General features: G+C 43.2%; 1 protein-coding gene across 2 annotated transcripts in view; it reads left to right on the top strand.

The window, feature by feature from the left end:
• The window catches only part of ate1 (arginyltransferase 1), a 63,049-nt gene extending 44,372 nt beyond the window's left edge, over positions 1-18,677 (top strand). Inside the window, exons 11-12 of one of the 2 annotated variants that reach the window (XM_074676419.1) lie at positions 11,117-11,237; positions 17,678-18,677. In XM_074676419.1, the coding sequence (XP_074532520.1) occupies positions 11,117-11,237; positions 17,678-17,856 (300 nt within the window). In that variant the 3' untranslated portion in view covers positions 17,857-18,677. The remainder of the gene's footprint in view (positions 1-11,116; positions 11,238-17,677) is intronic. The other variant, XM_074676418.1, reaches the window with a different exon arrangement.
• Positions 18,678-19,003: the final 326 nt, after the last annotated feature.

Raw genomic sequence — 19,003 nt, 5'->3', positions numbered from 1 at the left:
TGAGGCACGTAGAGGGGGGAGTTTCCCACACAGCATACTTAGAGATGTGTATTACTGTCCTCCTCTGATTGATCCTGAAAGAACTATTTTTTATTTGTGTTTTCTTGTCATATAAACTTACTGCACTCTGAAAGACACGGGTTCCTGAAAATATCAAAAACTGGATTACAACATTTGGAGATCTGACAGTTTGAGCTGAGTTGTTGTGAAATGTGTTGTTTTTAGAGCTGCAGCTGTTTGATTTTAACCTGGAGGTTTACACAGAGCAGTTATTGTGTTCTCCTGCAGGTCCAGACATCGTACGTCCACGCTTAACTTCTTCCCCTTTTTTTGTTTCCGTTCTTCTCTCAGCGACTGTTTAAAGAACGCAGCCACCATGCAGGCTTGGATGACAGATTGATAGAGGCGAGGAGATCACTCTGTAAAAACTTTTACTGATTTAAGATAAATCACATTTTTTCACATAGAGGAGCAGAGCTGCTTCAGGGCTTGGGTATTTATTTAAAGGGTGGATCTCATTTTGTCATATCTGCACGCTGAGATGCACCACTGCATGGTGGGATAGCGGCAGTGTAAAGTTACGTGCAGGGTTCATCGTTCCATGTTAAACTGAAAGCCTCTCTTGTGTTTTTCTGCTTCTTTCCCCTCACATGGAGGCTTATTAATTTGATTTTTAGGTATTTTCGACTTTGCCAGCAGCACTACCTTCCAACAATACTCATGTTACAAACCCCGTTCCCGTCAAAATAAGATCAAACCCGTCCCGGCCCGTTTTCAGCCGTTCTGTCAGATTTATGAGCCAAAGCAAACCCCCTTCTTCTGCCTCCAGCTCTCCCCCTCCTGACTTTCTGACAGAAACTGTTCTGTTTGATTTTACTCGACAGGAGACCACCAACAGTGCACCTCTCAGCAGAAACATTTGTTTAAAGTTTTTCATAATTTCTCTTCGTTTTTCTGCCGCGTCATCTCTTTCCCCACTGGCATGGTGTGTTTTCAACAAATCATTACCAGGCTGCAGCTCGCCACCGTCTGGCACCCCCTCTGAGGAGCGCTGACAGGGTGAGGGTGTGAGAGGTCAGAGGTCAGGAGGTGGGGTCAGAGGATTTAGGCCCCGTTTACACGACGCCGAAAACGGTCGATTCCGCAAACATTTCGTTGCGTTTTGGCCTTCCGTTTAGACGAGACCACGTTGCGTTTTCAGTGAAAACGCAAACTTTTGAAAACGCTCCCCAGAGTGGAAAGATCTGAATCCGCTCCTCCATCCAGCTTCGTGTAAACACAGAGCGGAGCGTCTCAGGGTGAAACGCTGACGTCACCGCATGCGCACTCGCAGTTTCAGGTGTAGGCTCCGCGCTCAGCCACATTTCCAGTTGAGCCAGTAGTTGGCGGTAATGCGCGTTATGGTTGGATTGCCGACCGTCTCACACAACAAAACGGCAGAAAAAGAAAGAACAGAAGAGGAGACTTCTCCTCCTGGAGTCGTATGAACGCGGATCGTTTTCACGCCGTCCTCATGTAAACGCGGGTGGCTTTTGAAAACGCAAAGGAAGAATCGTTGCGGGAGTCTCCGTGTAAACGGGGCCTAAGTCTGGCTGTGTGTGGATGGATGGGGCTTGGGGGGAGGAGCAATGTTAAGGTGTGAAGGTCAGGAGGGCGGGAGTGAAAGTTAGTGGTGGTGTCATCCTGAGCAGATCCAGAGCCCTGGAGCTGCCAGACAGGGGTGTTTGTGTTCCCATTAACTCCTCCAGTGTTTGTTTTGAGACCCGCTGCAACTGCACTGCTCTGTCTGAAACACCCGCTTTCTCTCTGAGAGAACGAGCGCTGTCAGATTCCTGATAACCAGAGGGCGCAAATGTACCCACACTCTCAGCTGAAGAAGACAGAGACGTGACCTTACTTCTGCAGAGACAGTTCAGTGCGCAGACTCTGAAAATCAGGCTCAGAGTAAAAGTTTCTGGACACTGCTTGGGTGCTAACCTAACTGAAGGTAACCTCACATCTGGAGACAAATAATCAACGATTTTTCTGGGAACGTCTGACTCTGCAGTTTCATTTTCATCCACATAGCCCCAAAAGTCTCCTCGTTACTCTCTTTTTTCGTATATGTGTCTTAAACACTTCTTGAAATTTGCAAGAAATCCTCTCAGACTGTTTTTTGGCCCAGATAAAGTTACGTTTGGTGTTATTGTTCTAACTTTTAAGCTGAAATATCCATGATACTGGGACTGGTACACATAATTCAGGAAATCAATCAATAGAATCAATAGAACGATCACTTAAAATCTACAGTGTTGCTTGCAAGGGGTCCTCAACAAAATCACATTGACAACATTTGAAAAAAAAAGTGTAGCAAAACCTGATAAATGAAAGACTTATTAAATTGAAAGTCACCACTGGTGTTTTAAAAAGCTGTCATGTCAGCCTATGTTAATACATTTTGTTTTAGCTGCTGTCTCTTTAAGACAAACCCCCTTCACTCTGATTGGCCAGCCCTCTGGAGCTGTGTCAGGGGCAGAGCTATGGGCAAACCTTGGTGTTTGGGGCCCACTCCTCCAATCAGTGTGTTTTGAACCAGTTAGGAGATCCTTATGTGATGACCTCATCATTTTCGCAAGACTGATGAAGACCTGGTGAAGACCTGGTGCTATTTTTAGAACTGAGTGTTTTTTATAGACAGATTCAGGGGATTCTACAACATATGAATATGAAGACGTTTGAAAAACTGCACATGCTCAGTCTGAACATCCAGCATTGTTACTTCATATCTATCTTTACAATACAGCAAAAAAAAAAAAAAACCCACTCTTTAACATCAGAAAACCTGTGTTGAGTTCCTAAGTGATAAATAAACGATACACAGTTCTAAATGGACGAATGGTTAAAGTCATTTAAGTCCCTACATCTACTATCATCTCTTCTCAAGTGGTCCTGCTTCACGTGGGTCCCACCATCATCCCTCAAATGTAGGAAAATATTTAACTCCTCAAATTTGTGTAGTTGAAAGGTGATGTAGTTCAAACATTGATGAAGAAAACACCAAAGATTTTGTCCTTATTTCAAGAAAAACCATGTCTTGTGTAGTTACTGCCTGTCTTGCATTAAGACATGCTCCTCTGGTCATAATGATGAGCTTTGCATGTCTTCATCTATAGTCTGAAATGATAGGTGTCTGTCATCTTTACAAGGCATTATAGCCATCACTCTGCTGCATAAACAATATCCCCTTCAAAATTAAAGCACAGGATATTTTTTTCTTCACACTATCAGTAGTGGCCCACTGAAAACAGGGCCACGGCCTACTTTTGGTTTATGAACCACCAGTTGAGAATCACTGATGTATTGAATGCTGTGTTAAGATGAACCAAGTCAAACTTTAATGGATTCCACTAAAAAGCATCACAGTAAGCCAGAAGTGGAAGTTTCAGTTGCGTTAGTGGTGAACATTGAGAGTTAAAAGGTTTGGATCAGATTTGAAGTATAAAAGACAGTGTCATCAGTGTTAAGCTTAAGATTTAACACTGTTCAAGTCTGTATTATCATTACAGGTGATAACTTTGGGGACAGGATCAAATTTGAGTAATTGTTTGGTATCATGTATTAACATTATGACTTTATTTTGTTGAGCAGTACGTTATTTGATAGAATATGGTGTTGTCAATGTAGAGCCAAACCTGACTGTTATTGAAAGTAAAAGGTAAAGTATTATCTCTAAAAGAGTAAAAATAAAGACAGCAGTTCCTCTCAGATACATCAAAGCTGGAGTAAAAATCTGTTTTGAGTGTAAGAAGGAGAAAAAACAGATACTAAAGTTGTAAATGAAGGAGGTAGAAGTACAGATACCTGGTGACTGAGTATCTGTACTCTGTTGTGCCCTGTAGTCTCACCAAGAAGACCACTTCTTAAAAACAGGCCGACTTTGTGTGGGTGGAGGTCTGAGATTGTGGTCTGTGTCAGACAGGCGTAACAGCTCGCTGCCCGTAAAGACGGCAGCAGATAAAGAGATAAAGTTCCCGGGCTGTGAGCTGATGCCCATAAATGTGCTGCCATTGGTTCTCAGGGCTCAGGAGAAATGTGATCCTGTAAAAATATTTTCTCCTCATTAACCTGTCAGCCGTGGAGCTGTGACGCATAGCTGGGCGAGGGGGAGAGAAAGGGAGGGATGATGGAGGGGCCCGGGTGAAGGGTGTTGGTGGGAGGGGTGTTTTATCTGAAGGTCGTCTTGTGGTAATGTGTGGAGCTCTAAAGGTTTCTGTGTGCGTTTAAAGTCCAGCTTTAGACATCTATCTGCATGTGTATGCTTTCTCAGACTGTAGTGAAAGTCTGGTGTGTGTGTGTGTGTGTGTCCTGTTTGGATGTGCCTGTCAGTACTGCTGTCTGTCTGTCCTCAGTGTTATTTGTGTAGCTGTGTGTGTGTTTGTGTGAGCGATGCTGTTTACGTGTGTCCGTCAGCAGAGTGAGGCCCTCTGTGTATTTGTGTGTGTGTTCTTGGATAAAGGGTGTGTATTGTGAGAGCTGAGTGTGTAATGTCGGGATCAGGGTCTGTTTGTTGGTGTTAGACTCAGACGGGCCGAATGTGACCCTGGGTCAGAGTACTGACCCGGGTTAGGCCTGCTGGACACTGGATCACACTGAGGCTCTTTGTGACCTCTGAGTTATGATCATTTGGAGTGACAACACAGTCAGTCCCCATAGAGCTCTATGTTAAAATAAACTGTAGTTCCTTGAGTGTCCAGTAGAGTCACCAAGGTTGTATTAATTGTGTTCTTGTTGTGCATCATGAATAGAAGATGGACGTAAACAACAACAAGACCACAGTTTGTAAAGAAATATTGACAGGAGGGGATTATTTTTTGAAAACTGCACCTGCTCAGGACAGCGCCTGCACAAAATAAAAGTTGAGATTTGTCCACAGGGGGCGCCAAAAGCCACACATAGTATAAGCCCCATGCTGTGACCTGGTGATGTGTAGAACAGGCTCTTTTTGTGTTATTTCTGGATGTTTATCTTTTTTCCAGCAGAGGTCTGACCTCATGGTGTCCTCACACAGTGATGGAGCCGCTCGGTCTCACACTGAAGTGTGTGTTCAGCGAACAGCAGATTAATGTTTAACTCTGTGCTCCATGCTGCAGAGATTTAAGTTCCACTGATACTGAGAATAAGAATAGACTCATTCAGGCTGCATGCAGGCTTGCTACACAGTGCCAGGTTTATCACACACACACACACACACACACACACACACACACACACACACACACACACACACACACACACACACACACACACATATACACACACACACACACACACACACACACACACACACACACACACACACACACACACAGGGGGACACCTCATAGAGGAGCAGGGGGGTGAAAACTCCACTGGAGATCTGAGCAGGAAATCATCAGCAGATGTAGATCCAGGCAGAGAAACCTCCTCCTGGTTTTTACTCCAGAACCCTGAAAGAAGATCGCTCTGAACCCTGACGTTGCTGCTGCTGCCACCGAGACCGAAAGGAAACTCATCCTGCCGCACGAGTCCCTCTGATATCAGACTGGAAAACACAGTGAGAAAATGCTCATCAGGATTTTTTCGATCTTTTAATCTCTGGTTTTCTAACTCCTTACACAAACCTCGAGTGTGCACGAGGAGTTCTTTTAGAAAGTTATACCAGGTTTCAGATTTCACGAGGATTCCTCTCCTGCTCGATTTACGAGTCTGATTAACTGCTTTTCATATAAATCACAAGAACTGGCCTCAGGCATTGAAGGTGTGAGAACAAGAGACTGAAAGGTGTGAAGGAGATGGTGACGGTTTAGCTCTGTGTGTAAAGATGCTGGGTGTTGTGTAACAGCATGTGGAGATGTGTTTACTGGAGCTTGTGTCATAGTTTACTCTGCAGCAGCTCGTTATTTAAATGAGTAATCCTCCTCCTGTCTCATTAAAGATCAGCTTGCAGAGAAACATCCACTGTGGAAGATTATTTCCTATAAACAGTGACCTTTGACCTCTGCAGGTAAACAAAGACACTCAAAATGAATTAACCCACAATGCAAATTAGGTTTTATTTGCAGAGTTGAGGAACTTTCAGCTTTTTACACAAAAAATAACCAAACAACATTGCTCGACACAGTAAGCAGTGTTTGTCCTGAAGTTCAAGCCTGCAGACTTGAAGTCCTACTGCTGGTCTTTCTGACCTACTGCGTCCTCAGGAATCTGGACGCAGGGGTTGATACCTCCCTGTGGTAGTGTGGCCTTTGTTCTTAAACTTCAAACTTTGATCCCTGCTTCCAGCTGAAGCTGCTGGAATATTCAGAACTTTTGGTGACACAGATCTTTTCCCAAAACTCCCTTTAATAATGGATTCTATCACATACACCTGGTACATCTAATGATTGACACCTATTTTGAAAATACCTCCTCTTTTAAACGATTATACTCAGGGTTTGAATAATTTAGAGGCTTTTTTTGTCTTTAAAAGTGACATTTCGTATTGTAATCATAGAAAATACTTTCAAAATAAGTTTTTTCTTGTTTAATTTGTTTTCAAACAGCTGACATTTCTAACTTTTGCTTTTAAACTGTATCTGCTATGTGGGTGAAATAATTTTGAGTACAACAAGTGTCCAGTCGTAGTTTCCTTTACTGTTTCGGTCTCTGAGCTGACTGTTTTTTTTTCTTTGTCTGCTTGTTTTCCCCTCATTTCTGTTTTTCCAGCCTTCCTCTCAGAGTTGAGTGCTCCTATCACTTCCATCAGCTCTTCTCGGTCCACGTCTCTGTGACGTTAAATACCATTCTTTTAGTCATCTACACCTCGTGCTCCTCTCTGCACTTTGACAGCAGAGAGTCTGTCTGCTGAAATTTCTACCCATTTCCTCCTCCCGTCTCGCTTTTTGTTGCTCTCCAAAAGAACCTTTCAAAGGGTGTCAGTCGTCAGCGTCACTTCTGTATCTGTCTGGACATGCGAACGCAGAGCAAGGAGGGGAGGATGGAGAGATGGATGGTGATGGATGGTTTAAGTGGGAGGACCGAACTAGGAAGATTTTCCCTGGCTGGAAAGTCTCGTAGCAGGTTGTCCCTCCAACACATTCAGATGGAGTCATATACACAAACAAACCTCAGCAGATGGCTTTCAGGACATTCACATGTGGTCACTATCACTTCCTGCGGCCCCTCTGGGTGACTGACTCTGCTAACAAATATGTTTCTGAGAATTTGACCCCAAGAAATCACCTCCTTATTTCTCCTCTCTCAGAGATTTGACATTCTCAACTATTGCTGCCTACAATGAAGCATGGTGGTGTCCTGGCAATGCTCTGGGGTTGTTTTGCTTCTTCTAGCATTTGAAACCAGCAACTTGTGGAGGACAAGTGCATTTGATCATAAATTAAACTCCCAGAAATCACTTTAAAATCTCACCTCTCTCAGAGATTAAACATTTACAAAACTATTGATGCCTCCAGTGAAGCATATAGCTGTGCCTTGTGATCCTCTGTGGCTGCTTCACTTCTCCCGGAAACCTGCAACATGTGGGGGACAAAATGGTTCAATCATGAATCTAACTCCCAGAAATAAAATCCACGTCTCTCTTTTCTCCTCCCAAACATTCATGAAGATATCACCACCTACAGCCAAGCATGGCGGTGTCTTGGAGATGCTCTGCGTCCGCTGTGCTTCCTCTTTTTCTGGCTTTGGAAACCTGAATGTGAGGAGAAGAGGAAGGACTTCAATCTTTCCTCTTTAAAAGATTAAAAATCTATAAAACTTTTGCTGCATCCTCTGTGAGTTTAAGTTTGTGTAAAAGGGAAAAAAAATCATTCTGAGAGAGCAGAAACAGAAATTGCTGAGCTGCAGAAGCTGGGGGGAGGGCTGTGAGTTACCGAGCCTTGAAGCCAATCTAAAGGGGAAAGAGACGATAAGGAGGATGAAGAAACTCAGCGGTTAGCTCAGTCTTCACTTTCAGTCCAATAAAGAAAAGAAGCTGACAGATAGTTTGTGGCTGACCGAGCTTTTCCTCTCCTTCTTCCTCTCTTCTTTCTCCCTCCGCAGGCCAGACCACTAATAACTGTGTCCTCTTCCTCTCCTCCATCCTTCTCTCCATCCTCTCGTTTTTTGAGAGAGAGGATTGAGGAACTGTGTCTGTGCCATGACCACACTCTGTCTCTCATTTAGTCTTTCCTTCAGCTCAAACTTCAGAGAGTGTTTCTGGATTTATGATTCTGGATGGTACACCAAATCAAAAGGCCTTGCAGAATCAGAAACCTTTTTTTTTTTAAACTTTAAATGAAAACTGGACTGTGTTTTCTCTATGGAAAAACTACTCAATAAAGGTCTTTAAAAATCTCTTCCTCCATTCACACCTGTGTTCCTTCTCTCTACCTTGAGTTCAGGTGTGAGACACCTATAACAGGAAGTGTGTGTACCTCATGCAGCAGGTGTGTGTGGTGTTGAAGGAGTATATAGAGGTGAGGCGGAGTGTGAGAGCGTCAGGCTGACTGTGCTGACAGTCACAGACGGCTGCAGGATGTTGGGACACAGACAGGATCTGATCAATGTGTGTGTCCGTTTCTTCCTCACATTCATCACATTCCTCCTCTGTCCATCTGTTAGCACAAGCACTTAGAACATGCTAAGCTCTCTAGCTTCACCCTGTTTATCACTCAGTGGGTCAGTTTGGGCCTCAAGGTTCAAAAACGGTTCAAATTAAAATGTTGACATATTTAGCTTCTGAAATCTTAAAAGGAGACCCCAGGGTTTAGTCTTAGTCCCTTTGTTATTTTCTTGTATTTTCTGGTATGTACACACATACAGCTGAAGTGTCTCTTTATGCAGATGATGCTCTTGTCTATTCAGCTGATTGATCTCGAGGTTTTCTGAAAATTTTGGGAAACTTTCATTTCTGCAAACTTCTTGAAATTTCATTAATCAAAACAACTGGCTGAAATGTTTACCTTGATTTATTTCAGACGTGAGGGAGTTAATGCAAGAACACAGCAGCGCCATCTTTGGGAGAGAAATAAAGAAACTCCACCTGGACATAAACTTAGGCACACTACTGACATGAAACATCTACTGAAAATCAAAACAAAATACCGTGTCTGAACATTTAAAAAATAAGTGCTTCATCTTCCTTGTTTGATATCCCATTATGACATCAAAAACTTTCTCATAAGCCTTGCAGTAACATTTCAGAGGCTGTTCTGAAGTTTTATGAGGATAGTAAGATGATAGTAAACTAGATACGTGGTCTTTGTTGGTACCACAAAACTTTCTCCAGGTCCATGTCCTGTCCATCTCTGCACCTTCAGACAGCTGGAGTTACATGACCGAGGATTTCCCGCCTCAGTGATGATGCTTTCCTCCCCCCTGTGGTCTTTATCGCTATCGATTTATCGTTCTTGGAAATTTTTTGACCTATTGACAGGCCTCGCTCCAGTCTTTATGACATTTTGACGGTTTTAGGTTTGTTTTCTTCCAGTTATTTCTTCACAATTTTGATGCATTTATTTAAAAAGAAGGGACAGGACAGTGGATAGAGCTGGGAACAGGGGGAGAGTGGGGACAGAAATGCATGAAGGGGACTGCAGAGTGATGGGCGTTCAACCTAGATGGAAAGATGTAGCGGCGCCCCAGTTTTATGGTTTGGAAATCCACCAGATTTTTTAATGTTGTTTGTCTTTGACTTCCAGTCCATTGATGCGTTGTTGCTCCAGCACCCGGCTACAATAATACTCTGTATATCTGTTGTGGATGATCCCAGATTGCCAGGGGAGCAGAGCCAAAGGAAGTTAAAACATTGTTTGGGACCAAAACCCATAAGGTCTGATGTTGTTCAAGAGCAGAACTGTTCTGGACACAGATCTGGTGGAATCTAATCATCACTTCAACTGAAAGAGCACAACTTTGTAGGCATTGAAGTATCTGACTTCATGATGTTTTTTAACAAGATGCAAACTGGAAAACTTCTGAAATACTGGAGGTTGAACAAAGAGCTGTCTTGATGCAGCATTTAAAGTCTAATGCAGGACGTTCTCAAGTGTTTCAGACTGTGAGATGATATTCAGAGAGATTTTAACTTCAAAACTTCTTGGTTCAGAACAACATGAACCCTTTTTCTTGAATGTATAGACCTCTGATGTTTCTGAAAATGAAAGAAGTGCATATGTAATGTCTTTCTATTAATTTATTGCCCTGTTTCCTTTCTTTTTTTGTCTTTTGCTGCAACGCTGCCTGCTTCATGCTCCTGGCATCTTCCCTGCGTGTAAAAACAAGCAGCATATTTTCCATATGGACCTGATGACAGACGGGTCATGGTGTGAGCAGCAGGATTTCTTTTTTTGCTTCATATTCAGAGTTTATGAAGCCATGTGTGATTCAACCCATCAGGATCTTTGACCTCTGTCTGTTTAGAAACACGTTGGAGTCTCTGTCCCTCAGTTTCTCTAAACACCAAGTGTGTGTTGAGATGATGCAGCGGGTGTGTTTTAGGCGCCTGCTTGTTTACAGATCTGCAGAGTGTGTTCGTTTAGAGTGTGATCGAGATAATGGACTCTTTCTCTTTCCCTCTGTTCATTCAACCCCTTGTTCACTCTTTCCTCCTCTGCAGCTGTTTTTGTTCAGCTCGGTTTACTTTCCATCCAAAATGTTCGCTCAAACACACTCGTACCCATTTCACAAGCACACATTGTGATATGCTGGTGTGTTTACATTTCCTGCACGCACACGCGCACACACACACACACACACACACACACACACACACACACACACACACACACACACACACACACACACACACACACACACACACACACACAGGAGCAGGAGTCTAACAAAAGGGTCCAACAGACACAGCCTGGCTCAGGTCTCAGCCCTGATCCTGACCTGACCCTTAGGTTGTTTTACAACCTGAAGACCTTTAACCCTGAAGAGTCACAGGTTTAATGCCAGCCCAAACATCCAGAGAAGCATTACTGTCACCACTTTGGTTTTCAATGAGCAGTCAAACTGATTTTTAATACACAGGGATGTGAAATGTCTTTTTTCACTCCCCTTCCAGCATAAAGCACAAGGTATAATTGGTCTATAAGTGATCTCTTTATCCCCTCAGGGGCAGTACCGGCCTTCAGACCTCCTGTGCCCAGAAACCTATGCCTGGGTACCGATCGAGCGATGTGTTCCTCATCTGGAGAACTCCCGCTATGCTCGCTTCAACCAGGATCCTGATGCAGGTACAGCTCTATCTACAACACTCCAACACCACATGTTCCTCCACCCTTACCACATAAATACAAACCTATGAAACATCTTAAACCATAAGGAGGAGTTTATCAGCTGTCCATTGTATTTGTAATGAGTTCAAAAAACACCTCAGAGGTCACAAGACTCAGGAAGCATAGTTAAGTTTTGTTTTATATATATATGTATATATATACATGCCATAATCTCATCAGATAAGTTGGTAATAATGATCTAAAGCTGTTTGAGATGGATAATCTACCCGGGTCTTCGGACAGACAAACTATTCAGTTCTTGAAAATGTTTGAGCAGGTACTGAAAGTCCCTGGACTCTCTGGTCTGAATGCAGCTTTAGAGACCCAAAGTACCATGAGCAGGACTGTTGACTGGGAGGGTAACACTGTAGAGGAGTCACTTGGCACTACATGCTCTTTAATGTGTGATAATCCCCTTTCTAATAGGTGTAAAATCAAATTTATACAAAGCCCTGGATGTTGTTTTGTTGTTGGTTTAACAAATAAATTTAACAGAGTATCATCTTCATAATAAAATCATCTTTACGGCCCATGCTGCTAATGATAAGGATCAATCTAAGTTGAAACTTTTCTAAAAGCTGCGACGGGAGGATTTATTTTTCTGCTTTAACCTGAGTGCTGGAGTGGATAGAGGCCAACAACTCCTCCACTTTTAATCTACTCCACCAAATGGACGAAAACCAGTGATAGACTAAAAGAGATGTGAGGGGACGGAGTGAGGGGCAACATTAGATAAAAAAGGTTTTATAAAGATTGGATGAAAGAGAGAAATATAATTAAAAAGGAGATAAATGGACGGGACGTTGAGGGAGAGAAGGATGTATTATGTTTAGAGGAAACTTCAAAGTTTGTTGCAGTGAGGTCATTCTTTGATTCAGAGCCAGAACATGTGCAGACGTTGGGAGAGAAAGCTGTCTGGCATGATGCGTCTGATGTTTTAGAGGTCAGATTGTAAGGGGAGGGAAGTTCAGGGCTCCAAATCATCATGTATAGGAAAACTTCATGTTTGGTAGAAATAAAGACTGCCTTTTTCTTTTTCTTTTTCTTTTTCTTTCCTTTCTTTCTTTTTCTTTTTTTTCCTTTGTCAGTTAAAACATCACCCTTAGCTGCTAAGTCAGTGGGAGGTCTGAATCTTTCCTGTCATTCTCATCACTCCTACCTGAGGAGGAGGAATTACAGAGGTCGGAGCCGTTCTTGGTGACTGTTTGTGCCTCGGTTCCCTCTCTGAATGTCAATCTTGTTCCCATCTAGACATGTTTTTGCCATCCAAACGGTGTGTCATAACGTTTGAGCCCCAGCTGGTCTGATGGGTGGCTGTGGGATCTTTTGCCAGGCTGTGGGATGTTGTGGTGGTTTGGAGCTTTCTCGTGGTCACTCAGTCAGCAGGTCATGGTCAGGTTCGCAGCATGGCACTCTGAGGACGGCTGTGGCTCAGAGCTAATGGGCGGTTTGTTTATGTGCGGCTTGTTTTGGTCGACATTAAGACTTGCTAATCTACTTTCAAGTCCTGGCTGAAACTAATGGTGTGGAATATCCACAGGATGGAGAAATGATGGATGGTGCTCTACCGTGATGTCACCCACTGGCCTAGTGCCTGATGTGAGGCAGTGAAGCCATCGCCATGATGGTTTTCTAGGGCCAGAAATGACCGCTTACGAATGATTTCTTTATTTTAAACTTAAGGAGCTTGTAAAAGTGTTGAGCATGGGGGAACGACAACAGTCCAAAGCTCCCCTGTTCGAGCAACCACCAATAAATCAGTCTTTGCCATATTAATTGTTGTTCCTTTACTGTTTTACTTTACATTCTTAGAAGTATGATGAGGACTCAATTTAACTACTTGTCTTTTTTATCTAACAGGGAAATAAAGTGCAACCAAAATACACAGAGGTAATTTGCCCAGAAGATCGCAATGACATTTTTTTCTCCTCCTTTGCTCATAATTGTGTGCTTAAAGAGGGGGTGTTTTACTTTTTTTAGTCTTTATTCTGTTTCTCCTGTTTACAGCTAAAAAAATCCCTGTTTTTCTTTCCCTAGCGTTTTAGAAAACCCTTATTTCAGCCTTTGTCTGAAACACTTCACTTTGACTGCTGTCTTTTGTAGGCTTTTCACCACACAAACCCAGTTCCCTCTCATTTGACAGCTATCTGGAGGCCTTTCAAGTAGTGCTGCACGATTTGGGGAAAAGGTGCGATTAGGTGGACAATATTGCGATTGCGATTGTGCTTGCGATTTTATAAAAAAAGTTGTGTCATGATGAGTCTACAGACTTGCTTGGTTATCATGGAGAAAAATCTGAATTGCATGTGCTGACATTGCGATTGCGATTGCGATTGCGATATCCTCTGTTGCGATTACGTAATTGCATGTGCTGACATTGCGATTGCGATTGCGATAATCGTGCAGCCCTACTTTCAAGGGGGTGTAGGTGAAGGCTGACCGTGGTGTTTGAGGTCTATTTAGGAGATCCCTTCATGATGACCTCATTGTTTCAGCAAGTGTGGTGAAGATCTGATGAAGATCAGATGCTCTTTCGGAATAAAGTGTTTTGATCTGTTTACAGACAAATTTAAGGATTTCTACAATATGAGTGTTGCGAGTTGTGGCAAATTAGTTGCAATCAGTGAGTTCTTCAGTATCTTATTGCCATCTTTGCCCCCTCAGGCTAGGCTTGAATATTGTGCAGCGTGGTGATTACAGATGGTGCTATAAAGAGCTACACAACTGCATGAAAGCTGCACATTGCTTAACACAGAAGAAGTCAGTGGGAAAACTCACCCAAACAAGCTGCATCTGATATTTAAGGTCCTACAATAAAAGCCTGAAACAGAGACATGATTTATCATGTACAAAAGTGATATTTGTGAAAGTTCATAGTTTGTTAGACCAGTTCCTCTAAGACTCATTGCAAAGCTGTGTTTCACACTCTCTCAGGGCTGAGTGAATATCAGGCACTGGTTGTGCGTTCAAATGGCGTGACCTGGTTACAGCGTCGCCCTAATGAGGTGTGTGAAGACAGCTAATCTAAAGTTTACACTGCTCTGTCCAACGCAGCCCCACATTGATTACATGCCTGTTCCTGACACATCCAGGGCCCCGGGGCCTTGTTACAGCCTCTCACACACGTACACACATACTGCTCCACGCAGCACATATGTACTATCTCTCACACACACTCATAATCACTGACAGAAAGAGACGTAGGGGCATTGTTCTCTCTGTAGGATAAACACAGTCCGAACAGAGAAACACAAGTACTCAACCCAGGACCTTAGAGTGCATCCTGCAGGCGCCGAACAGACGCTCGCCCACCAGGACCCAGATATCGCTCAAGTACTTTCTGTTTGTGCAAGCTTAAAGTCAACAAGTCAGAGCACGTTTAAGTTATTTATTTGATCATCTGAGATTTTCTGGCCATAGCTGAAAAAGACAAACTAACTTTGAGGAAGAGGAGCATTTTTATAACCATGCAACAAAACAAAACTCTTATAATAACCTTCAAATAAACACTGTGGAAGCAACTGTCTGCTAAAAACTCAACAATGACTTTGAGTTTGTTGAAAAAAAGGAGAAATTTTCCTTCTCATCACTGAATAATCCACTTTCACTAGGCTGCTCTTGTACCTTTAAATATTTCTGTCAGAGAATCTCTGTCTTATTGTCTAAAGCAGGGTTTCCCCCCCAAACACTATTTGCTTCTGGCCTGGGGACCCCCTTTGAATACAGACAGTGTTTCAAAATGTGAAAAGAAATGTCAATTTAAAAATGTGTTTTCCATCTGTTTTCAATAATTATTAAATTTGTTTAGAACAGGAAATTATGAACAAACAAAAGCCAGACTCACCCAAGTTGGTTGTTACCAAAGGGGAGAAGGCATTCAGGGCTCTGCCAGCCAAGGTGGGGTACTCCTTTCCTACATGTAGTCAGTAGTTAGACAGGGGAAGAGCCTCAAAGTTCAGTTTAGTTTTTTCAAATAGCTTTATAACAGGCACAAACCACCAGATCAACAGGGATCATGACATCATCATGCCAAGGTTGCAGCTGTCACACAAGGTGCGGTTAGCTACAATCGGAAACTTGAGAATGCAACGTTTATGACACTTGTTGTATGTTCAGGACAAATGGTTATGAAAAAAAATAAAAAAATAAAATAAAATCTAAAAAAATAAACCTTCCCTTTAATCTTCTGAGGCCCCCATGGTGTCCCCTGGCGGCCCCCACTTTGAAAACTACAGGTTTAAAGCTCCTCTTGCACAAGTTTCTAACCTTCTGTATTTCTGTTTGTAGCATCCAGCATTTTCAAATCCAAACATCTGATGAAGCATGAATTTCCTTATAGACCAATTGTTTTGAGTATTTCAGTGAATCAGGTCTGTGGCCGTTTCTTACTGAGCAAAGAGACTCTGAGAGTTTGTGAGATCTCCTTTTCTACATTTCTTTTGTCAGAGAGGAGGAAGTGTTCTTGCTTCAGTTTTCCGCCTCATAAGAAGCTTTTTTGTGGTTTAAACCAGAGTAAAGATTCAGTCTTTTGTGCTTCAGGAAACTCTGTTTCTTTCTTAAACATGGAGGTCAACGCTCATGGTCAGACTCAGAGATTCGAGGTCTTGAACCTCAGTTGTGAGTGCACACAGGGGCTTGAACTCGGTCTCTCTCAGTACACAGATTTTCAGCCTCTTTCTTTCAGACCTGAGTCTCATTCTGGATCAGAGACATCAGGTCAGAGGAAGTGGTCGTAACCTGGTGGCCTGTCAGAGTTACAAAGCGTTTGAAACTCTGAGCTGGATGTGAAGAGAGAGTGAGGAGCGTGGCGAAGTGTCAGGGCCTCTTGCCTCCTTGCTGACCCTCACCACTCCTCTTCCCCCTGACCCCTGAACCCCGACCCTGAAGAGCAGCAACCTCAGAGCGGCGTGTCGCTGAACGTCCGGTGGGCCTGGAGCGAGAGCAGGGTCTGGAGCTCCTCAGGAGTGAGAGCTGTTTATGTGAGGAACGGATGTTTGGAGCTGCAGAGAGCGATGAGGTTAACGGGCTCCTTAAAGTAAAGACAGATCTGCACCGTCACACATACGAGCTGGACTCTGTGTAAGCATCCGTCACCCTGATGGAGAACACGAGGACACTCTCTTGGGGAAGCGTCAAATCTTTAAATATTTTCACTCCCAGCCACCAGGACACGAGTTATGAGCCTGCTTGGGTTACATAACCCGTTTACATCCGTTAACACCAAGTACGTCTCCATATCCTGCTGATTTTCATCCGTTAAAGTTTGTTTGGGGCATTTTTCAGCTCATGACTCAGCATCTCTCAGAGACAGCGGTTAGGGCATGACGAAGTGAGGAAATGAAGCTAATAAATAAAACATGGATCCACAGTGTGGGTTGAAAATAAGAAAATGTTGGAATATGAAATTAACTTTTCAGAGGAGGAGGAGGGGATCAGAAATTCATGCTTAGACCCAGAGCTTCTTTGTCCTCTGGCTCTTAAAGCAGGGATTCTTGAGAGTTATCTGCTGCAGAGATTTTTTAATATTGAGGACTTTTACTTTCATTAGTGGGATCTTAAACTTTAGGGCTCCTCCTTTAAATTTCAGGATGAGCTGGGGTGGACTTGGATTTAGTTCAATATCTGCATTATTGAGCTCTGACAGATGAAGCTTTACAAACTGAGTATTTGATGTTTGAATTGTTGTTTGCAAAGTTTTACTGCAGAGGTCGATGAAGGAATTCAGTGTGGAGGAAAAAAAACAATACAGACCTTTCTTACCTCTCCACAGAACTTACTACAATGCTGAAAGTTTCTCAAAGTGAACAGAAGCACCAAGAGAAGTCCAGGAGTGATCAGTCCTTTACAGTAAAAACACTAAACCCTCCTGTCTTCAGTCACTCTGTGCTCTGTTGATCCTCCCTGCTGTGTTCCTTGTTGCGTGTCCTCTTGGCGGCATCGGTTGGCTCTTAGACTCACTCCTGGAGGCAGCGGTTTCAATGTCAGAGCGAGGGGTCGTCATGTTTTTTACACTTTTTTCCATTGTACTCTCCAGAGGATCGTTTTGAGCTGCTGAGCCGTCACATTTTTTAGATAAGTAAAGTTTTTGTTGCTCTAATGGGAGCTGGCACAGAAGAACCCAGACCTGGAGAAAACGCTGAGTTTGGTGAGCCAGCAGGGAGTCAGAGGCGTAAACAAGGCTGGCTAACAAGGCGGCTGCACTGTGGCAGCGCCGTGACTCCAGGTTCACGGCATTAAAACACTTTGTGCTCCTCCAACAGCTTCTGGGAATAATGGAGCGCCTGTGCCAAGTCACTCAGAGGTTAAACTGTGAGACAGAGGGAAAATAAGGACAGTGTTTACTGAGCCCGATGTGTAACTGTGGTTTTTATTATTTCCCTCTTACTCTTTCTGTGCAGGAGACGCCCGGCTGCTGAAGGATGTGGGCCGGGCTCTGGTTCTGTACCGGCGGACAGTCATGCCGTACGCTGTGTACTCCCGAAAGCGTAAAGGCTCAAGTGACGAGGCGGAGGTGACGCAGTACGCCGGGCTAGTCGGTCAGGACTGTGCTGAGAGGATCCTGCTGTACCGCGCCTGAACACACCTTTTTTAATCCGCATAAACACACACACACCTTCACAGTGTCTGTCTGTCTTTGTGTGTCTGTCTGTGAAGTGCTTTCTGCTGCCTCCTCTGTGTAGTCTCTCACGCTTTGCTTCACAATGAAGGAGCCAATCACAGTTTGCTGTCCGTACATAAACACTCTCACGTCGCCACATCAATCAGCCGATTCTTTATTATCATACGAGCATTCACTCTCTGTTTAGTTTCTGAGCTTTATTTAGCTTCCTTTGACCCCCACTATTAAAACATTGAACAAATTTAAACTCTTTCTAAAAAAAACATTTTGACTTAAATCTTGCAACATTAGGACCATTTTTCGAGAACATTGCAACTTTTCCACCAACACTAACGCTTCTTTCTTGTAACATGAAAATTTACTCTTGAAATTTTGGGGATTTTTTTCTAACATTTTGATTTTTATCAAACAATATATCTTTTTTTTCTCAAAACATTACTACTAAGAGGTTTATGTTCGCTGAGACTTTTAAGGTTCTCTTGACATGACTTTTTTTTTTATTTCATTTTATTCTCAAAATCTTAATTTCTTTTTTTCACTGCAGTCCTAATCCTTCATCCTAGTTTTCAGACTATCTCCTTAAAGATCATTTTGCGCCTCTTTTATATCTTGTGTTTTTCAGTTACTGACTTACCACATCCCATCATTGTAAAGACTTCCTCAGTGGGTCAATGTGAAGCTATGAGCGCACTGTCTGTTCTGTCACTGATATTTATGGCTTTATTTGCTTTTCTTTTATTATGAACACTGTTGTTTTTGGTTAAACCAAATAAAGGGTTGTATATTCCCTCTCTAGACTTCACGGCTCTCCTTTGCATGCTAATCAAACATCAAACTCTGGTTCTGTGGTGGCTGGATTAAGGGAACAAGGCAGTAACAGATGAGGAATGCCCTGCTGGCACACACTCTGAATTCTTACACATACAGTAGTAAACACGTGCGTGTCCCTCTGCTGATGCACACCCACAGCCTAGAGCCGGGTTAGGCCCAGCAACAGGTGTCGGATATATGATCACAGCCAGTCAGTCAGCAGCAGACCAGATCTGAGCCAGGGATGGGCTCAGCTCAGGGGGTGTCAGCAGGCGGGCTCCAGGTCTTGGGCATG

This window comes from Halichoeres trimaculatus, unplaced genomic scaffold (assembly GCF_033239565.1).
Source record: "Halichoeres trimaculatus isolate MK-OKI-2021-1 unplaced genomic scaffold, fHalTri1.1 fHalTri1_scaffold_8, whole genome shotgun sequence".
Lineage (NCBI taxonomy): Eukaryota > Metazoa > Chordata > Actinopteri > Labriformes > Labridae > Halichoeres > Halichoeres trimaculatus.
The sequence above is the reverse complement of the archived record's forward strand: the minus strand, read 5'-3'. Positions and strand labels throughout refer to the sequence as shown.